The sequence below is a fragment of the Pieris rapae genome, chromosome 21 (genome assembly GCF_905147795.1).
Source record: "Pieris rapae chromosome 21, ilPieRapa1.1, whole genome shotgun sequence".
NCBI classification, from domain to species: Eukaryota; Metazoa; Arthropoda; class Insecta; order Lepidoptera; family Pieridae; genus Pieris; species Pieris rapae.
The window spans coordinates 3015110-3038067 of record NC_059529.1 but is presented as its reverse complement, the minus strand read 5'-3'; the positions used below and the strand labels follow the sequence as shown (position 1 = coordinate 3038067).

Here is a 22958-nt window from a genome sequence, read left to right as displayed (position 1 = left end):
ATCTCGGCATGAGTCTGATGTTCCACAACAGAACGAACGCTTATAAGTTAAACAACTTTAAGCAACACTCTCAAATACCCACACACACCCATTATCACACTCACACATTCACGCATACATAATGTTTTATAAGACTTGTGTTTGATTACCACGGAATAATTGCTATTGAGTTACCCACAACACAGGGTCTCCCTAGTGTGGGGACTAGCAATAAAATAATTTTGTCCTAACCTATTTCTTATGAATATTTTTTTATTATTAATATTAAATACGTTTCATTAATTATTGTTTTTCTCTGCGTATCGTAGTAGCTTTTGTAATTTCTTGTGAATTGAAACGTAGCAATTAAGAATAGTCTACACTTGCGTTTCAATCACAGCTCGTTCCATATACTGTTCTTTTAGTATTAAATTTCAAGTACTAATTTTAAATCATAAGGAATTTATTTACATACAAGTAAAATATCTATGAAATAAATAATGCACAGGAATAAACCTCTTAGTAAGTAGCAGTTTTCCTCCTCGCAAGAGCTTGATTTATTACAGAAATCCTTTCTCATTTGTAGAAACTGAAACTTCGGTCTTTCTGAAACTGGGACGTTGCATTACTTAAATGGCCCAAGGTTTCTGGTTTTTGTCTACCAACCGATCTTACAAAATGTGCTTAATATTAACGAGTAAATTCATAGAGTTATCAGTCTATGTGGTATTGATTAATATATATACAGAATAACCGTAAAAATAAAACCTACAATTTTTTAGTTAGATTAAACATATGTTTCTTCTATTATAAAGTGTACGTTTTGATCTTTTTTAGTTTTACTATAAAATTTTAGTTAAATCTGGGATTATAGATTATTTTTTTATTAAAATTTAATAATACTCCCGTTCAGAAGTTGATGGACAGCTGCAACATACCTGTAACAGAAAAGAATATAATAATACATATTTAAAGAAAAGCAAAAATGCTATGTGCATTATAGAGTCACAAAATATTTTATAGCTAATTGAACTGAGTGACAACCACAAATAATCATTTAAATATTATGTAAAATCAATAAATAATAATGTTTTTATTCATTATAACAATTAATAATATGTGTAAGATTGGGGAACTATTTTAAATAAAAACACCTGTATTCCCAGCTCTTCAATAACAAACTTAATAGTTAATTCTATAACGAAATTTTGTGTTTGTATTTTGAGTTACAATTTTTTTAAACATTCAACTTGTTCTCCCAATTCTTTTTAACAAATTGCATTAAGGGACGAAAAACAGACGTGAATGCATAAGTGAGTGTGTGGTTGCATGTGAGTACATGAGTGAGTGTGTGGGTGCATGAGAGTGAGTGAGTGATTGAGTGTAATGTATTATGTCTCAGATGTGTCTCCAACTCTGCGAACGATAAGCGGGTAAAACAAATTAAACAACTAATAATTACTGCAATTAGGTTTATTGCGTTAATATATAAACTGTGAAATACTTGTTATATATACTATGCAGTTAGTTATATAAATGGTATATAAATGTGAACCGGATATTGCAGCTCGGATATGCGATAATGCAAATCCCGCAACATTATAGGCTGCATCCATTTCCTCAAATAAACGGTCATTTGATAGTGCCTAATATCTGTTTATCTTGATAACATACACAACATGTATTATTATAGATGCTTTCTGAAACCTGTTAGTATTAAATAAAATATTATATGTTTTAGTTAGTTCTTCGTATTAAATCCTAATAACAGATAATTTGTTCTAGCCAAAAAAACCAAAAGCAGAAAATAATGATCACACCTACAAGATTTTCACATGTAGACCTCAGATTCTGTACCTGTTTGATGATTATTCAGGCAAATACCTGATCAGCATGACGACATGCCGGTTTCCTCGCGATTCCTTCGCCGTCGTGGTGCACAGCTGGGTCGCAACCACAAAGAGAAAAGTCAGAAGTTAAAGCCAATAGATCAACACTACTCTCGGTAAGTTACATTTATAAATAACAAGTACATTCTTAAACCCGTGTTGAAACTTGTTTTTTGGGTGATGGACTCACACGGTTTAATTCAACTGCTCTACGAGAATTGAAAATGTATTAATAAATTTACAGCTTTAATATATCCCTAAACGGTTCAGACGTAATTTTGATACATAAAAAGCATATACGTAACGTACTCTTGAAGCGAGCTTAAGTGTGAAGCCACGCACAACGCATATTTGAATACACTGCGAATCATTAATATGCGTATGCTCATTACTATTTTCTTCGCAGAAACAGAACCAACATTTCCATATTCACAAAGATAATTCACGTGTGTCCTTATTAAGTCAGACATGGAGTCTGCGCCAAGGCAAGTAATTTTTAATGAACAGTAAGTAGGAAGCAAAAATCACAAGAAACTCGTTGGCAGTTTGTAAACGTGTTGGCGAATAATTTTGTTGTTACCGAAATAAAGGTAGCGATCCACCAGTTACTATAATCTCAATATATGTTTATATACGCGAGTATGTCTGAGTAAAAGACATCTCACTTTTTATCTGTCAAATTAATTTTTAAGATTTTTATTTGTCAAGATTTTAACATTATATTTTTAAGCACTAAAACGTTGGATTTATAAATAATGCAATGCATTATATACGTTAATTATGGTCATACATCTTTTGTCAACTTTTTATTATTATCTGTTTTGTAATCATGTGTGTGATGGTAATAAAGTGTTAATGTATCTCGTTTCCAATTCACTACAGAAGGATTTACCTAAGCTTTATTATTTATTTTAATGTAAAAAATAGGTAATATAATATTTAGTAGTAATGCCTGAAATGTCGGTTTTTTTTATATACAATATATAGATTTCTTAATATTATTATTATTTCAAAAGTACATAAAAACGTCGTGAAGAATTAGTATTAAAAAGCGTCATCTAATAAAACTTCTCCGTACATATGAGAACTGAGAAAAATCTATTGCCGTGATTCAAATACAGACTGCCGAGAAAAGTATTGTACCAAATGACGAAATGTATGGGTAATAGCCGCGGTGGAGCAAGTAAAATACATCTTATCAATCCATTATTATTTTGACTCTTATGGCAGCCTTATTTTATACACGTATTTTGAAGTACTACTATTAATGTGCCAGTGGGGCCCCGTCGTTTCGCCTCCTCTACGCTCTTGTTGCAGTCTAGTTGCGATCCGAAGCTTCTTAATATTCTATTTGGGTTTTTTTTATAGAACAGGGGGCAAACGGGCAGGAGGCTCACCTGATGTTAAGTGATACCGCCGCCTTCTACTCGCGAGTGCGTTGCCGGCCTTTTAAGAATCTCTTTTCTTTTCGAAAAGTTGGTTAACGAACGATAATAATTTTACGTAACAAAACATTAATGAAAAGTTGAATACTTTCATGAATTGAATTGAATTATTATCACTATTACCATTTAAAATGTATAATTAATTAAAACTCGGGATTAATTAATCTAACAGGCAACATTAATTTCGAATCAAACTTATTCATATTGTTTTGGTGTTGTTATTGTTAATGATATACTTTTCTAAAGCTATGATACTATTATATTATATTGATAAACCAATTTACTTCAAAAACCACATAAAATAAATAAACCAGTAGCGCTACAAAGCCTCACATGTCTGAATTTGTTTCATGATCATTTTTAAAACTAATAGGCAAGTAGGTGATCAGCCTCCAGTGACTGACACCCGTCGTCAACTTTTTGGGTCTAAGACATGTCAGTTTCCTTACTATGTTTTCCTTTACCGTTCGAGCAAATGTGAAATGCGCACATAGAAAAAAAGTCCATTGGTACACAGCCGGGGATCGAACCTATGACCTCCGGTATGAGAGTCGCAACCTGAAGCCACCAGGCCAACACTACTCAAAAACCACATACACTTCAATTATACTTAGACCTACACAATCTGCTTTTAAACAAAAAAATATTATGTAACCTCAATGTAAATAAGAGGTTCAAAAAGATTAAATATTCAAAAGATCTCATATACCTAATTCATCCATCGTTTGTTTATAGTTTAAATGGATTAATGTCAATGTGGGTCAATGCTGCCGCAATTTTTTTATTTATGCTGCAAATATTTCTATTAGTACTATTATTTATATAAAGTAAATATTTCATTACGACAACAATTTTGGTTTACATCAATGTTTCATGTTTTGTTGATTGTAAATAATTTATTTTATAAATAAAACAGTTTTAACATTACTATTAAAAAAAAAACAAAAATAATTTGTAGGTAACATAATGTACACTTATGAACGTAAAAAAGAAATATACATTGAATGCGACTAATTTTACATTTACTAATAATACATTTTACCAATACATTCGAAGGTTATTATGGTAATTGGCTGTGCACTGTAATATGTACGCAATAATTTCTGTACATGATAACGTCGTGAAGGATTAGACGAGTCGTAAACACTGTCACCTAAGAAACTTCACCGTTCATATACTGAGAAAAGTCCAGTAGTCTTGAGTTGAGAGTCAACTACAGACTCCTCAGAAAATTATTGAAATGACGAAATGTGTGGTAGCCACGGTTGAGTAAGTAAAATACATCGTATTAATCCATTATTGCCTTGCCATCACTAAATCACTTCATGACACCTGCAATATAAATGTAATTTATCGCACGCCACTACCAGTTGTGTGTGTGCCTTAAGAGAATTTGGCAGAGTGCCAAACTGCCAAGGGTTGAAGCCTACCATTTTGCACAGATGTCTACAGACCTGCATTTTACGTCACCGTTCGTTGGTTACGTAGAAAGTTCGCGAAGACATTAGCGGCGTAATTATACAACTTAGGTAAATTTATTATAAATATATGCAACAGGTTACTGGGATATTCTTGAAGAATGTTATGTCATAATTACAACTTCTTACTTACTATATCTAGAAAACAAACTATATTTGCTATGTATACAAGGGATAGATACATAGTTAAAAATTTATTTGCTACTTTGGGGGTGTAGCCTGTTTAAAATCCTGTTATGGCAAAAATCTAAGTTTACTCTAAGATATATTGTACAATTAATAATTCGGTTCAAACAATAATATTCAGTTAGTGAGAAAATTTAGAGTAGGATAAGTACGTACATAATCTATGTTTTTACCGGTACGCAAGTCAAGGGCGTAGCGTGGGCAAGATGAACTGGCAAGAAACATTCCGTCATTCTTTTTAATACGGTTTGAGTCATACAAACTGTTTGCGCAAATCCATTCCAAGGATAAGGATCGTTTATTTAATCGTCAAATCTATAAAAAGCTTTATTGATAAATTTACCATTAATGAAAGCTTTAAATTTATTTAGTGATAATTCTCAAATTTCGCTTGGGAATATAAACCATGTCCAGTCATCATTATAAAAAAGAAGGTTAGGTATTTATTACCTATTAAATGAATTCACCAAATCGTACCATTCAGAGGATTTGAGAAATGAAGGATCTCGCTGAATATCAATCTAAGCTCAAAACGATTTTCCACTAGTGACTTTCCTTTTTCACGCGTTTATTGGCATTTTATTTTATTACCATAAAATACATACGAAAGTGATATATAGGACAATTGGGCATTATATTGACATAGATATAGACAATGGTTAAACTGACTTACGTTACTACAAAATAATTCAATACGAGTTTGAGATCCTTCCGTTTTCAAAAAATCTTTTGAATTCTCACAATAGATAAGAAGTTATATGAAGGCATCACAAAATCTGACAAAAACTAGCGTTTACCTCTCAGAGGTTTTTTTACTTCTTGGATTACATTATATCTACTCATCTGATGTTGTAGTAACATCATTTTGTTTCTCAATATGAATACAATGCGATAATTTCGCGCTCCGCTAACTGTTACTGGCATCCTGCAGCTATTACTTTGGTAATTAACCAGCTACTTAAGCGTGTCAAAGTCAATTGTCTTTTTTTCACTGACAGCTATTTAACAAAAAAGGTTTCATAAACCAGTGGCAAAGCAAGTGTTCGAATTTCGAAGTACTAATGAAATCTAGTATAGATTCTGAATCCGTTTGCTAACTTACATAACGTCCAATTTATATCTTCAGTATATATACAAAAACATTTTGATAGAGTGACAAATGAGGCAATGATTGATTAACGATAGGCGAGTAACGTAGTCTGACATGGCACCTTATCTACTTGATTGCCCTCGTCAATCAATAAATGACAAAAAATAAATATTTCTGTTTTTTTATATGTCAATTTTGAATTTGTTCGCTTTGAATCAGTGCAAAAACTAAGATCATAACAGGGATAACCCACGCCTTACAGCTTATAGTCTATTCTTTTTCTAGCCATAGGCCTAGACTACAAACGCGATGGGCTGACGACATAATAAAGATTTCTGGGAAGAAATGCATGGAGGCAAGTTTATGAGGAGATATTCACCTAGCAGAACACAAAGTAATGGAAATATCAATAACTAACGTACACTAAGTGTTTAGTAAAAAATAAACACACCTCTAATTTTTACTTTATATAGTACGGAAATAAAGTGTCTCTTATTATACGATAAAATCTTCAGTGGCCGGCCTGCTCGTTTGTCTTCTGTCACATAAATAAAACATATCTTACACAATAGTGTAACGAATGGGATAATCTTTAACGTTCAACGTTTTTTTCATTTATATTTCCAGGACTTACATAACAGCTACAGTATACTTTGAGTACACGCCGTAGATTTTAGGGCTATTGTCGCTTGTTTGTATGCCCACTCTCCTCACTCCGTAGATAACTTTCATTATTATTTTAATTTTATTATGAATACCTTTCAATATTACTTTGCTAATACAAAAATGTTTCGTCAAGAGATGGCACCACATGCTGCATCTTTCGTAAAATGTATTTATTGTTTATAAGTAATCCGATATTTTATTACTTATTCTGCTATTCGAAGCGGAGAAGAATCTACCAAAAAAGAGATAACTGATATCGGTCTAGCCGATTTTGAGTTAAGTGGTGTAACTAACACGAATTTGTTTTATTTTTTTTATATATAACAGGGGGCAAACTGGCAGGAGGCAAACTGGCAGGAGGCTCACCTAAGTGATGCCGCCTTATATATGTTAATACTGACCACATATAAGGTTTCTGTGAAACTATTGGTAAACTAGAAACAGTTCTATTTCACCCTGGAACTAAAGGTAAGAGTATTGAATTTCGTACACGCTACAGTAATATTGATTAAATTCGACCGAAGTCTCTGCTACTAATGAAAATACATCAATCATGGTTTTATCTTTAGATTTGTGAACTACCAGATCAGACCTTTAGATTAATTGTGAGAAGTTATTTAAATTTAGATCCAGGGATTTATCGGAAAGCATTCTTCGCTGAAAACTAAGCTTTTGACATCAATGTCAAGATTGCCATTTAGTTAGAGTATGGTGTAATTAATAAAATATTTTTTTTTTACGATTTGATGATTTACCTTTTATAAATTTATAGTAGTGTTTGTTAACATTACATAAATGCAGTTAGGCTATGGAATTTATTCGCCGTCCCTATTCGCTAAGCTTATTTCGCTTCCTTTTTTATCTTCCTTGAAATTTCTTCTGTAGGAACAAATATTACCTGTCCAGTGTCCACATCGTAATCCTAACATTCGTACTAACTACTAACTGACGTGAGACTGATCTTGATTTAGATTTTCGTGATTCATGTGCACTTTTAAATTTTTGTTGTTCACGGATCCAGTTACAGTTTAGTTTATTTTTTTTGTTCCTGTTTAGTTTCTTCTTAATAACTAAATGAAATATGTATTTTTGCACTTTTTGCCTACCCTATGTAATTTAATACATTTTGTTTCTTCACTCACAGTGGTTGCCTGGAAGAGATCGCTCGATCGCCAGTTGCTCTCCTTTTACTATGTTCATTTTTTATATTGTAATATAGCGAAGTGTTAATAAATAAATAAATCTAAAACTACAATGTCTCCTACCACTTTGCAAAATACAAAATACAAAATAACATCATACTAAAGATATGTAAATGTGACGAAAGTAATATATTTTAAATTTAAAATAAAGTAGGAAGTATATTTTCAACAAATGTCAACTATAGCGGAGCGTCTTACAGTTATAAACAATCTAACATGTTTTCAAAGAAAAAGTTATGAAAGCTGAAGTGTATGTAAACTTTCCACTGAATACATAAAACCTTGCTTGCATTTGCATTGTTTTATACAGCTTTCATATTTATGAATTATTAAAATTCAAATATTCTTAAACGTTTATATATACACACACATACACACACACATCTTGGTTTGTTTTGTTCAGGACGTAAATATGTTTGCATACCGGTCTCATATATACGGTACCATATCGTTCTTTGTTCACTGGTTAATTTATTTGAAAAGGGACACGATAAAGTCTATACTTAAAAGGTAATTACGGTTTTGAATATATTGTTAAACAAATTCCTTTCAATTCTTTTTTTTGTTCACATATGTTTTAATTGATTTATTTTGTTCCAGTTACTGTATCTTCTTTGATTAATTATTTTTCCTTGTAGTGGTTGTCGAGAAGAGATCGCTTGAAATCACATTGCCCTCCCTTTTTAATTTATTTTAATAATTCTATGGTACGAAGTGTAAAGAAATAATATAAATCAATGACAGTAAAAAACATTCTTTTTAACAGTACATATTTTAGAAATTGTTGCGAAATTGTTCACACTGTAAAATATTAATCACCAGTTAAATAATCATTTTAATGTTATAATGCGATAAATATGATATGTTTAAAAAAATTATGAGATATCTTTTATTGTTTGTGCTTCAATCATTTCATCGATTACCGAAATAGCTAAATTTTAGCGCGGATAACTTATACCTAACATATATATCAGCAATAAATTATACAAAAACGCACCTCAAAGGTTTAATTATAACTATCAGACAACTTCAAATATCGAATTCATTTAAACAAGACTCCCATATTAAAACCCTGTGTATGAATAATTCACAAATTAAAATACTAATTACTATGCAATTTCACGAATTAAAATCATATTTGAAATTGCGTACTTGTGGCGCACGAGGCATAACTTTGTCCAGAATTTAACGTATTTATTCAACCAGAATACCGTGAAAAACACTCGAATTTAATATAAGTTTTTAAAATAGCTCGCTACTGATTTTAAATAACACTGTGTTAGAAATTATTATTTAAATATTACTTATTCAGAAACCCGTCTCCGGCAACGGACAAAAAGTGGCATCTGGTATGATCTGTTGAAGCACAGGATAAACGTGGTGCTATAAGATTTAGATTTAGAAACTTCATATTCACATTCATAATATTTCACATTGGTTTCAATCGTGCCCAAACCCTTATTAAGCTTGTCGCAAAATCGGAAATGAAGTTTCAAACAAATTTTCACCAATTTGCCACAACTTTACTTGACAGAAACTTTGTTAAACCACAATTATATATACACGCGATGAAAATGTTTCGCATGTAATATTATGATTTTGGGTAACGATGCTAAAAGCCATTGTTTTATTAGTCTTTGAATATTTTTATAGGTATTTTATATGCCAGACCACAAGTTAGGTATTAGATATTTGCCTATTTCAACGAAGATTGGGGTGGGGTCTGTATATTGAAGAGAACTAATAAGTTTGTACTATGTTAAACTTTGTGAAAAAGCAACTTCAACAATACACTACAAAGCTATACTGATCCAAATGCCAGAGAAAATTTATAAAAAAAATGGACTGAATAATCAGTTTGTGTATTATTAAAGTCAATACAAGAAAACAATAAGAGTGTTATTAAAAAGGATATTGTCCATGGAATGGAAAAATGAGAAAATATCGCACACATCCACGACATCTGGGAGTAATATTCGGCGTTATTACGACTTTTGGAAATTACGAGTTTTTCTCCACTTACGTGAATAATACGACGATAAATATTTTATCTCCAGAATAAATTATGACAACAGAGTTTTACGAGTTTACGCTTTACATGCTGATATAATTTTTTAATGAAGAAAGAAGAAGTGGCTGGAGCTTGCGATCCTTAACTTTGATGTATTTCACACTAGTTCGTTCAGGAAAACATCGTGAGAATAATAAAAAATAAACAAAATAAGCAAGAAATAGATACTGGGGGATTTTTATGGTTAAGCGCGTGATCGTCAACCTTGAGAACATGTGCTTTGAGCTTTTCTTTGCGTCGTTGACTAGCGTGGCGTGTATAATAATAATTGTTTGCGTGCAAGTGCAAGCAAGATGTGCGATCACACATTGTTTCTATAAGCCATATCCGAAATATGTATGCATTCGAGTTTAAAGAAACTCCAATTATATTTTAAGTTAAGTGTTGCCAGATCGAACTTAGACTCGCAAGTTCCCGATTTCCATCTCTCGGTATAAAGTTAGAATTCAATCAAGCACGATTCCAAAATTTTACTTTGCGTCTCTAAATACAAATATTAGTGATGGATGTTGACATATGGAAGTGATAGTTCGCGGTTCTAGACTGAATCTTAATGTTCGACTCAAACTTGCGCAAAATACAATTGAAAATTTATCCGTATTCGAAGAATTGGTTGTGTATACGATAAAGCTTATATTTAATTACTATTTATAAAAATGAATATACTTAATAATCCTCATTGTTTTGAAATATATGATTATTCCTATAATAATAATCAAACGATATAAACGATTATCCTTGTGTAATCGATTGTCAAAATACGCTCAAACGATTCGGTTAGGTACATGTTAATGTTTATCTGTGTGTGAAAATATGATACAATTAGTTCCTTGAAGTGAAAACTAGATTAAATATTAAGATTATTATTTGAATCGTATGTTTAATATTGAATAAATTATGGATAAAGCACTGATATTCAAGTAGCAGATTATTCAAATAAATAAGTTTGTGAAACATGTAAAAATGCAAACTTAACAAAATTAAAAATATATGTTTGAAAACAAAATACAGATTAAATTTATGAAAATATCGATTAATGAAAAGCCACTTTCAAAACAAAAAAAAATCACAGAATTTCACTACATAACTGTAACAAACAAAGAAAATCTGTGTTGCATTTTTAACAAATTTACTGCCAAAACTATACTATGGTTTGAAATAAAATTACAAATTATTTATTGCGATTGTCTTAAAATAATGCACAGGTTAGTATAAAGTAGACAGTTGTATTTTATGGCAAATCGAAGAATATCTATATAAATAACAAAAATATAAATATCGAACACATTGCTCCTTTTTGGCTGGTCGTGAAATAGTAATGAGTTTCTTGAAACAAACTTTAGCTCACGATAACATCGTTAGCGAGGAAACTAACTGTGATACTTCCTGTGTTTGTGCTATAAATATTATATGGAAATACTCTATGGATTTATATAACTCGTATCTTATATTTTGTGACTGTGAAAAATTGGAAGGCTGTAAACATAAAATATTTAACAACCTACAACTACTATGATGAACTGGGAGTTCAGCTTGACTTATATATTTTTTTTCTTTCTATATTTACATAATAATAAAATAAAATTATATAAGATAATCACAATATGTTTATAAACCGGCTGTGGTCTGTATGATTGTTACCATAGCAGTCTTGTTTAAGAGACAAATGTATATAAAAGAACTTGTTTTTAATAAATCATTTTCAGTTAAATTCAATTAAAAATTATTTATTCATCTAGGTAACATAATGTACACATATGAACGTCAAAAACAGCAATATACATTAAATGCTTCTAATTTTACATTTACTGCCAGTTCTCAAATCAGGGGCGTAGAACGGAAGAGAAGAACTGGCAATAAACTCTCCGCTACTCTTTTTATCGCCAATTTTTTCTTTAACGCAACGTTTGTAAGGAGCTACAACCATTACACCATGTTCCATATGACATCATGAGTAATAATGATTAATAAAATTTATTAAAAACATAAATTTGTCCTCTTTCAGCAGGAGGCATGGTGAAATAGGAGCACGCAAATACGTAGTAGAAACAACTAATTTCACCGCATACACGAATTCAAGCACGACCAGTCACCACAAGTAGCACCCGTTCACGAGTATGACGCATGGCCAGCCATCGGCCCCTCGCTATATTTTAGGAAGAGAGGCAACGCGACCCATAGACGATATTATGTTGGTTAGCGTAAGGTTATCTAATATCTGATTGGGAAGACGATTTATTAGCCGCAGTAGCAAATACCTCATCGTTCTCTTGCTGTGTTTGTCTCGTTCTCTGTTGTTTGCTTTCGATGTACAAACCCGTACTTACGTTACCGCTCGATGTTATGCTCCACTCGTTATTGTAGGTCATCTCGAAAAAACGCTTAAAAAATAACTTTTAAGTTAATCAGATAAAATAAATAAATTAGTGGCGCTACAATCTCTTTAGGTCTTGGCCTCAGATTTCTGAATCCGTTTTATGATCATTTTTAATCTAATATGCAAGTAGTAATCAGCCTCCAGTGCCTGACACACGTCGTCGACTTTTTGGGTCTAAGAGTTTACTCACGATGTTTTCCTTCACCGTTCGAGCGATTGTTAAATGCGCACATAGAAAGAAAGTCCATTGGTGCACAGCCGGGGATCGAACCTACGACCTTAGTTATGTGAGTCGTAGGCTGAAGCCACTCGGCCAATACTACTCTTAAGTTAATCAGATACTAAACTTAAAAAAATCCAAATCAATTCAAAATTATCCAAAGCCAAGAATATATTGCAAGCACACATGCTCGTTTAGGTATCTAAGTCTCAGTATTAAACGTTGGGACAGCACTGGCACGATCGAAAGATTATGGTCCCAAATTTTAGCGACACCAAGTGTTATTTTACTTAGAACATCGTTCTCCGTTGTACCCGCTCTTTATATAAACACTATACATACTACTATTCTTAGTTGATGGTTTATCGTCTATTTTATTTACTATTTTAGTTTCGATTGTGGATTGTTCTACCTGATGCCGTGCAGTTATCATTTTATTTAATAAATAATTGACAAGAATATACTAATAAACCTTTGATATTTTTACATATGTATATTGAATATTTTAATGTTGTTTTTAGTTCAAAATTATGCACCAGTAAATCAGCAAATTTACATAATTTGCCTTAATTTTTAAATCCTATTTTCTCGTTTTTTCTGTTACATATTTTGATGTAAATAAAGTTTTATTATTTAAATTACGCGTCTTATTTTCCCAGGGTACTTTTTGGGTTTTTGACTTGTCATTTGGAATACTTACTCAGTAATATGTTAGGTTTTGGCAGCAAATACTGTTATTTACTATCAAAATACTATTTGAAGGTATACGTTGTATGTTTGCATGGAGCACGGCTCCAGTTAAACATATTTTTATTAATTTATTTATATCGTACGTTTTAAGTACACCTACTTGTTAAGACCCACCAACTGTAAAATGGGGGTTAACATTATAAAAACCTTAAGTATAGAAAATTCTCGTGGTGTTTCTAATTAAACTCCTCCGAAATGACTCGACCGATAAATTTGGTGTGCATATTGGTGCGAATCGGACACCATCGATTATTTATCCCTCTAAAAAAAAATATATAAGGGCCCCTATGAAAGAATGGGCCCACTGCTTTTATCAGTGGTTCCATCGAATGTGTAGAGAGGAAGGGAGATTACTTCGAGAAGTAGTAAAAATATTGGCAACTTTCTATATTAAGTAATTTTTCTTTTTCTAAATATTTTTAGTGCAATATGTTCCATATTGGTATGTACTAAAAAGCCAGGTAAAATCTTATTAAGGAGAAACAAATTTCGTGGGCCACCTAGTTATATAACATTTTCGTAACGTATTCTAGTATCTTGAGATTTTCCCTACCCTAATTGATATTGGGCTTAAGTGTTTCAATCAAATCTTATACTTTGAACTTGAATTTTCATTTATATGTTAAGGAGCAGCTAGGAGTAATGAAAAATTAATGAACCAAGCTATACACGATAACATGGAAGATATGTATGTATTCAATTTAAAAAAGAATTGAAACGCTCTATTGATGAAAATGGTGAATTTGACCAAGCTTGGTCCATATTAACATCTTTTTTGGTGTTTCCATAAATATTGAAGATTATGTTCTAGAAATAAAAATATAAATGAATATACGAACCTATATGAAGAAAAATGGGTGTACACGCGTTAGAAGTTATACTCCTTTTGCTTACCAAGATACAAATCTTTAAAAAAAATATTCTACTTTTGTAGAAAATACGACACTAAAAACATTGAAAGTTTTTTTAAATGTCACAAAAAAAATAAAAATGTTGCTATAGCTTCAGGGTGTCTGTTTTTTTGTGTGTCATTTTATTTTGACTCTGTTAGGAATTGCGCATTCGATATTCATTACGAGGTTTACTAAATGCGTCCTTAATTGATCAATGTCTATTATAAAAATCACCAATCATCAATAATTATATGATTATTCAAAACAAATTTTATTGAGACTACCGCTACCTATTATATATGAACGTACGTGCCCAATGTAGGTACTATTGCACTATTACACGTCGAATTGATAAAAGGTAAAAATTACTTTTACCTTTTATTAATTCAAGTTGTTAAGGTTGTACTTGATATTACATTAATTTATATTACGTTCATATTTTATCTACTTTATTTATATAAAGCATGCTTCGCTTTTATATAGTACTAAATTTATATAAAGCTAAATAAATAAACAGCTTTAGAATGTAGTCTATATTAAGATTTGACCTACTTTTCAAGACCGTTGAAGTCCGCAGTTGAATAAGGGATGTTACACTGGACAGCTTCTATTATGTCTAGTGTAGTATTAACTTTTCACATAACATTTCTTATAAGTTTAAATTTCGTTTGAAATATTTGTAGGTTATGCAGTGTCCATACGGGAAATCATCACTTTGACATCTATAATGGATAATAAACCTGTACAATATCAGGATGCCGCCGTAGTCAAGAGATTCCGTTGCACAACAGTGTTACAGATTTTTTATACAATAAATAAGTGATACATACAGCCACACATGAACATTTACGTTCCCTTAAGACTCAAGTGCATTGCCAGCTTTTTGTAAATTGTAACGCTCCTTCATTGAAGTCAACTCTAATTCGAATAGGTTCTGATATACTGCAGTAGGTAGCTGGTTCCACGTAGCACAGCAAAAATTGAATTGAATCGAAGATACAAAGCACGCGCGAAGCATATTTTGGTAATGAGTTTCCTTTATATAATAAGAGAATCCTAAATAAAATACTCACCATTCAAGGAAACAATGAATAATTTTGTAAGGCAGTTATTCCAATATAAACGAGCAAAAATTAATAAGCGTGCTTCTTTAATTGCGCCTTATAGTTCGATACTTATCTATTGAAACGCGTAAAGTTTAATAAATTACACTAAAGGTTAACCATTAACGGTATCAATTAAAATAGTTCTCGAAGTTCTCATTCAATAATATCTCAGATATTTTGTGGTGAGATCAAGTAACGTCAACGTTGGGAGACTAGAACCTTTGAGGTTTCCAACACCAATTAAAATCTATATTACGGGTATAATCTAAAATCTATGTATATTAAGATTAAGAGAATAAAAGCCTTTGATCTATTTCGTGATTTTATTTTATTTTAACTATAATTAGTACATATAATATCACTTTGCATTGTATTAGTAACTTAAGGCTAGATAATATCATTAATAATACATACATATGCAGAATGTCTGACATCAGCCATGTAAATAACGCTAAATAATATAATTTTCAATTCTAAATAATTTTGATTTTGTTTAAGAACGCACACCCAACCTTTATATGAAAACAAGAAAACTGCATCTTTATTCAAAAGTAATGACAATAATGTTACAGAAATTATATATCCGCATCTATCTTATATATTATTTTGTTTCTTCGAGATTCAAATCGACGGCCTTCACACATATTAAATACTAAAAACATATTTATCATTGATAAGTCCCTCAGATTTTTTAGCAAAATTTTTATAAAACTTCATGTTATTTATATCAATTAATATTTGCTCAAAGATATTCAATTTGTGAATTTATAAACGAGCCATGTTTATTAAAGCGATGCAAGTTAATTTAATTATACAGTCTATTGAATATGAATTAACACACTTCTGTTTTTTTTCTATAAAATTACGTGGTTCATGAAGTAAATTAGCATGAGAACTTTTTACACTCGCCATGACCATGCCCCAACCAGACCAGACTCAAAAATCGACGGTGTGTGGCCTGGTCATCTAGTTTCCTATTAAGCAATGTCAAAAGGATTTAGGTAGAATCAAAAACTTGCCGTAACAATACATTGTAATGATAGTATGTAGAACTAAAGAGAGCTCGAATATAGATGGGTTGAATAGTTTTAACGTGGAAAAGTAAACAAAGTATCGGAGCTGAATCCAAGTTACGTTTCAAAGACAAACTTGATAAAGGTGTAAGGTATACTATTGTGCTACTTTGAACATTTATCCAGAGTTTAACAATGTGTAGATACTTCCGTGACAGGGTAACCTATACTTATTATAAAGAGGAAAGATTTGTTTTTTCCATGTTTCTTTCACCATGGATCAGTTTGCCATCTGAGAATACCTCCTAAGTAACATAGGATATACAAAAATCTGATGTCTGTTTACTAACGATAGTTGAACGTCATAAGAAAATAATGATGGAATAGTTATAATTTTTAAAAGAAAATTTTTTATTTTATTTGTTATGTTAGATATTTTGTATGGATTAAAGAAGGAGGTAAATGATCATCACATTGAATTGATCAAGTTACATTTATTAGTATGTACGCATAAATACAATTGTATCAATTTTTTAATTGCCTGCTGAACTGATTGTGCCTCTTTTGTCGCTCGTTTCGCGCTCTTGCTTGCACTTCAAGCCTTAATTAGAACGCCTCAGAGCGAGGTAACGCCGCGTCGGTTAAGGTAAAGGTAAACTTGGATCCATCGAATTATAAGACGTTGTGACGTCAAAAATTAATGTCTTGCCGCGCGAGGCTGGTACGAAACGCTAATTATTATAATCTCTTCATAAACTTAATTGAAATACAGCAATCTAATTTCTAACCAGAAATATAATTGACTTTGCAAATCAAGTTTTATGAAACGTAAAATCGGTTAAAAGCTTCAATCTTTTAGCTTGGGCTTTATAATTGAAAAACTTTCACAAGGGTTGAAAGTCAAACTGACCTGAATTCGAGGCGAGAAACCGCCCTTTAATGAAGCCTCAGTGGTAATCCGTTGAAAGTTTTAATGATAGTTCTATTTCCCATGTCGCAAAGAAGCAATTAGGAATGTATATGAGTTAAGTAGGGAATGACAGCCAGTGGAAATGCACCTAGCCATCAGTGTAAAAAATGAACTCTAGTATTAAGTAGTTTGGTAAAAAGATAATATCTTTATTTTTAGTTGTATCAATTAGACCTGGCCGAATATTTGACTAGTTCTATTAGCGCGTCTAGAACACGCGGTATATCTTGTAGGCAAGTTGAGACAAGCATATTTTAATTCTCTTTAATCAGTCTTTCGCCTTTTTCTTCAAATTAATTTACGCTGAGATAAAAAGAGATAGATATATTAATAAAAACGGTGCAATTAATCCGATTTGTTTTTTTGAAGGTTGGGTTTTTCTTACATGCATAATTTAATCGAAAAATTAATCTATAAGCAAAACGTTATTTTTAATGCAAACGACTAAAGTTAAACTTGTAGAAAGTCTTTGTTCTTAGTAAATATATACATTTTAATTTATTTTTGATTATGTAGGTCTAATTAGGCTCAAATTTTGTATTCAAATTCAAAAAACAGTCAGCCATAAACTGTGTGATGACAACGCAATTATCTAGTAGATTAAAGCCCTCTTAAAGAGGTTTCAAATGGAATATGGGAAAGAGGCTAACGACAGGAAATGTCTTTGACAAGGGCTCTTTGCATTGAAACCTTTGATACTCATCTTTGAATAGGTAAAAAATTAAAATCAACGACCTCTATTAGCGAATTTTTGACTTTTCGACGAAGAAATACTGCCATTATAAAAAAGAAGACTAAAATATAGTTCAAAATAGTAATATCACTGGAGAACGGATTGGGTTTGATTCAATCAAAGATGCGGTAATTTTTCAAAAGGCCGCAATTATACTTAGCTAGAGACCTCTTTGCCTATAAAATCCATAGATCATAAAAAAGATAATATAAAAAATGACTATTGCCAGCTAATCATATTTCTGCGATCCAGTTTTATCAACATCAGAATCAATTCACATATAGTTCACAAGTTATAAATAAAATAAAAAAGTCTAAAAAATAAATAATGAAATTAAAGAAATATGAATACATTACTACATTTAATTAAGACAGCCTATAGTGCGAGTGTAATTTCCAACAAGCCCGTTCTATTGGACAGGCGCCTACGCGAATTTCCAATAAATTCCCCGGTTTAATGTTTGAACCACAAGTTCAAGCTAAATTATTGTAGCTTCAATTGTTTTTGGTGAAAATTGAACATGGATGTAGCCCAACTAACGCTAATTACAAACTTCAGCCAGGGATTTCATAGTCGAATTAATATCACTTTATTAAAACCCTAATTAGAAAGTTCGTACATGAAGATATTAAATAATTAAATAATATAGTTATTTTCCTTAATGGTATTAATATTGCAATAATATGATATCTTCTACGTTCGTGAATACGGATGTTAATCACAGGTGTTCCTTTGTTTTTATCCTAGGAATGCATATAGAAGCAATTAAATTATTTGTTGAAGTCAATTCTGCAGTTTATTCCGTATTTCTTTATTTCTTTGCGTAGGCAACGAATTTCAACTTGCTATGATCCCAACATACCGCTTCTCTTCATCCACTTTTAGACACTCGTCGGTTATGGGAACCTTTAACTTGTTTTTTCTTTAGTACCTCCTAGATTTGCTCCAGATACGTCCAACAAGGCCTACCCTACATGATTTGACCATCAACGGTTGCCTTGTATACTTATCAGCCGCTTTTTACTCTTCCGTTCTTCATGGCGAAACCACCTAATAATTCCCTTTCGTGATGACGCCTATTAACTAAGTAATAATACTTAATATTTAAGTAGTTGTAAAATTACCAAATGTCTTTAAATCCAAATGCTGTTTTGATAAATAAATAAAGTGCAGAAGTGTTTAGAATGTATATATTTAATATGATAGCAAATTAAAATAGGATTTCCTAAACATTTTTAGAGGTTTTTCATTTTGGTGATATGCAATGTAACTATGTGGTTTTAACTTTATTTAATACTAATATAATAATCAGTTATACATATTAGAATAATAAGACATACATTTCATTGAAGTAGATATTATAATAAATGTACTACATCAGGCGATTTTTGTCTTATTATTATATATGTCTGTATTATTTTCCAGGTGATCACAATGAATATGAGTAACTATACAAAAAATCGACAGTATTCACAATAACGAAACAGGAAATTTAGTATAGCTGATTTCCTAAATGGAATGAATCTCTCTTGGGACAGTTGATTTGGACGTTTTTCTACAAACCTGGCCAAAAATAGTATCCCAGGGGAGATTTCTTTAGATTGGAAATATTTGCCTCCGGCCAATGTATAGTAATACAATTTCTTGTTTTGCTTCACGACTATCTCTCATAATCAAACCCAAAAATATAATTTATGGACATTTGAGATAATACAAGTTCAAAATGAACTTTCACATTTTTTTAATTCAATTCACAAATGTAAATTACATAAACTTATGAACATAGAACTACAAAGTACAAGCTAAGTGGGTACCTCATTAAATTACGTTAACAATAACACTACTCGTAGATGAAGAGCACTATTTTAACGATGTCACAATGGGAATTCACCCCTTTCCCTATTTTAAAATTATATAAAATATTGATTTTGGACGTATAGTTTTACATTTATTTTATATCTCAAAATCTTAAAATCAATAGTGTCCATGGACGGCGGTATCACTTAGGCATCAGGTGAGCTTCCTGGCCGTTCGCCCCCTGTTCTATAAAAAAAAAATCAAATCCAATTATTCGAAATTCCTCGTTCTAAGACCAACGAACCAACCAAGAATATTTACGTAACTCGGTTATGTATCGTATACCTACAGATTACAACATAAATTACCAGCAAATCGATAGATTTAATGAGACTAAAAAATTCTTAACAAAAATATTTAAAAAACTCAGGTATCTTTTACTAATAATGTCTTTGTTTGTTCCTTCATATTAAATATATATTTAAATCTACCAATCAATCAATCTTAGAACTGTGCCTTGTAAATATGTGCTTTATGTTTCTGTTTCAATGTGTATTCCGTTTTGGCTTTTGTTATTGGCTTTTGTGTGTAATGTTATAGTTTGGATATTGTTTAGTGATTAGCTGTAGGAATACTTTAATAAAATAAATAAATATCTCCTAAATAATTCGCTAAAAACTTATTATATATTAATTTTTGTTTAAGTTTCAATTGATTTTTTTTAATAAATCGACAGTATATTTATTTATGTAAATTAATAGGAGAACGAAGAGATGGCAGCTACCTCGCACAAAGAATTTGTCAATTTTAGTTAACACAATATATGCTTTCTATAATTTTTATTGAATTATTATAATACATATTAAAATCCCATCAATCGATGTTTTAATATGACTACTACTGCTAATGGAGCATTTAAAAAAGTACGTTTTTGTGAAATAATGGATTCTTTCAGGCTTTCAATTCATGTTTTCAGAACATAATGGATTTCAAACAATTTAAATCTATATTACGCTCACCTTCTTGAGAAAGTCTTCGATAATAATATGTTTATTGGTAAAAGTTAAACGAAGTTTTGCCCGGGTTCATTGTCTAAGTTTGCGTGTTAATTAATGTAATCATTATTTGGGTTTGGTTGATAAAAAAAAAATAAAGTACTTCTTGAAATAGAACGTTCTAATTAACGATTATTAACACTATCTACGAGAACATAGTTTTTAATAAAACTCAAATATTCGAGTACATACGACAAAATTAATATAAAATTATTAAAACTTAATAATCATTTTTAATACCTAATAAAGATTTTTACGATATGTTAAACCTATAAATGAAATTAACGATGTATGAAAAAAAACTGTTAATTGAAAATACCCCTCAATATATGAATAACTTTTACCTCGAATCACGTTCACTTTTGAAAGTCCATTCACAAACAGTGTTTCGATTTAACTATTCCATATTTAAATCTGTACAACACTTATACTGTACAAGAATCACATTAAATCACCAAAGTTTGAATTTCGAACGGGAGATGTTGTGTATGGTCGACCGTTGTGTTGCGACTGCCGCTATCACCGGGCCGGCAAAAGTCGTTTTATGCTTTCACGCTATAGACAGCCTATACATTACTATGGTCATAAATGCACTGAAACTAGGTTACAGTCTGAAAGAAAATTTAGTTAAGAATTCTCTATGGAAGAGTTCGCAGCAAATTGTGAATGGGATTAAAGATGTCTAAGTTTTGATACTTCCTTTTAATTAAATTTCTTCTGTTCTAGTTATGTATCAACATAGAAAACTATTCACGTATTTTTCGTTTGTTTTATTGAGAATGATTTTAATAGCAATTATTCCAAGACGCCCATGGACTATGGATGCATTATAATACTATTTCTTCCCAGCCACCACTTTAAGAAATTAACTGACTTTACAAAGGCTAGTAAAACCATAATATGCTTATCTATAAAAACCTAATAAAGTTTTTTTATGTAAGTAATTCAGCTAGACCAAAATAAATTAATAAAGAGCGTAAAAATTCTTAAAAGGCCGGCAACACACTCGCGAGAACAGAATAGAATAGGGGGTTAACGAGCAGGAGGCTCACCTGATGTTAAGTGATACCGCCGCCCATGGACACTCTCAATGCCAGACAGCTCGCGAGTGCGTTCCTGGCCTTCTAAGAATTGGTATAAAACAAAGCTATTTAAAGAACATATTTTCTTTTATTAAAAATACTCCATAATACCTATGCGTAGTCAAAGATAAAAATATTTGGCAAATACGCCCATGTTTGCCGTCTATAAACACTGTTCCAAAGAAACTTTTACATCAAAAGGTCTCTTTAAAAGACACAAATAGCTGTTTCGATTCTACTTTCTTTCTCTCCTAAAACCGTTCAGCTAGAAGCGGATTAAAGCCATTTGTTCAAATAATATAGGCATCCGTTTCCTGAGGAACATGGACAGTTTAATTCACAACAAAACGATCGTGTGGCAGCCCTGTGGGGTTTATTGTTATACCTTGTTGCTGGTTGTAACTGCAGAGTAATTTAAGCGTTTGGACCATTGAAATTGTAAGTGTCATAAAACGTTCTAGTTATATGTAAAGTTATATTTATGGACACATACAATAAGGGTTTGCAAGAAGTCTTTGCAAAGCGAAAATTATATATCTACTACTAGTATATAGTTGCCGTGGACAGAAAGAGATGGAAAGAGATAGTCACTCCGGATGCATCCTTGTTGACCATGGCGCTTAAAGGTAGGCTGCCGATTGAAGAGAGAGTTTTTATGTACCTTTTATTAGATTTAATAATTAACCGATTTATGTTCATCTAGGTAAACAAGTACACTTATGAACGTCAAAAAAATTAAATTAATTGTAAATTTAGAAATTTACTTAATTTACCTACTTTAATTAATCACAATTATAACCCATTGCAAAGAGAGCATCTGAAACTGCTACGCGTCTACGAAGTACAGCTTTATCGTATCAACTACGAGACTTAATTATTTTCTTCAAAAACACTTAATATTATTTCCTGTAAATATCAACATAAGACCAACAATTTAATTACATTTCCTCACACAG

General features: G+C 31.3%; 1 protein-coding gene across 1 annotated transcript in view; it reads right to left on the bottom strand.

Moving 5' to 3' along the window:
- LOC110995032 overlaps positions 1-22433 on the bottom strand; it is an 89496-nt gene extending 67063 nt beyond the window's left edge. The window contains exons 1-2 of the mRNA XM_045632979.1: positions 22388-22433; positions 21265-21279 (exon numbers count right to left, since the gene is read on the bottom strand). Of these exons, the coding sequence (XP_045488935.1) occupies positions 21265-21279; positions 22388-22433 (61 nt within the window). The remainder of the gene's footprint in view (positions 1-21264; positions 21280-22387) is intronic.
- Positions 22434-22958: the final 525 nt, after the last annotated feature.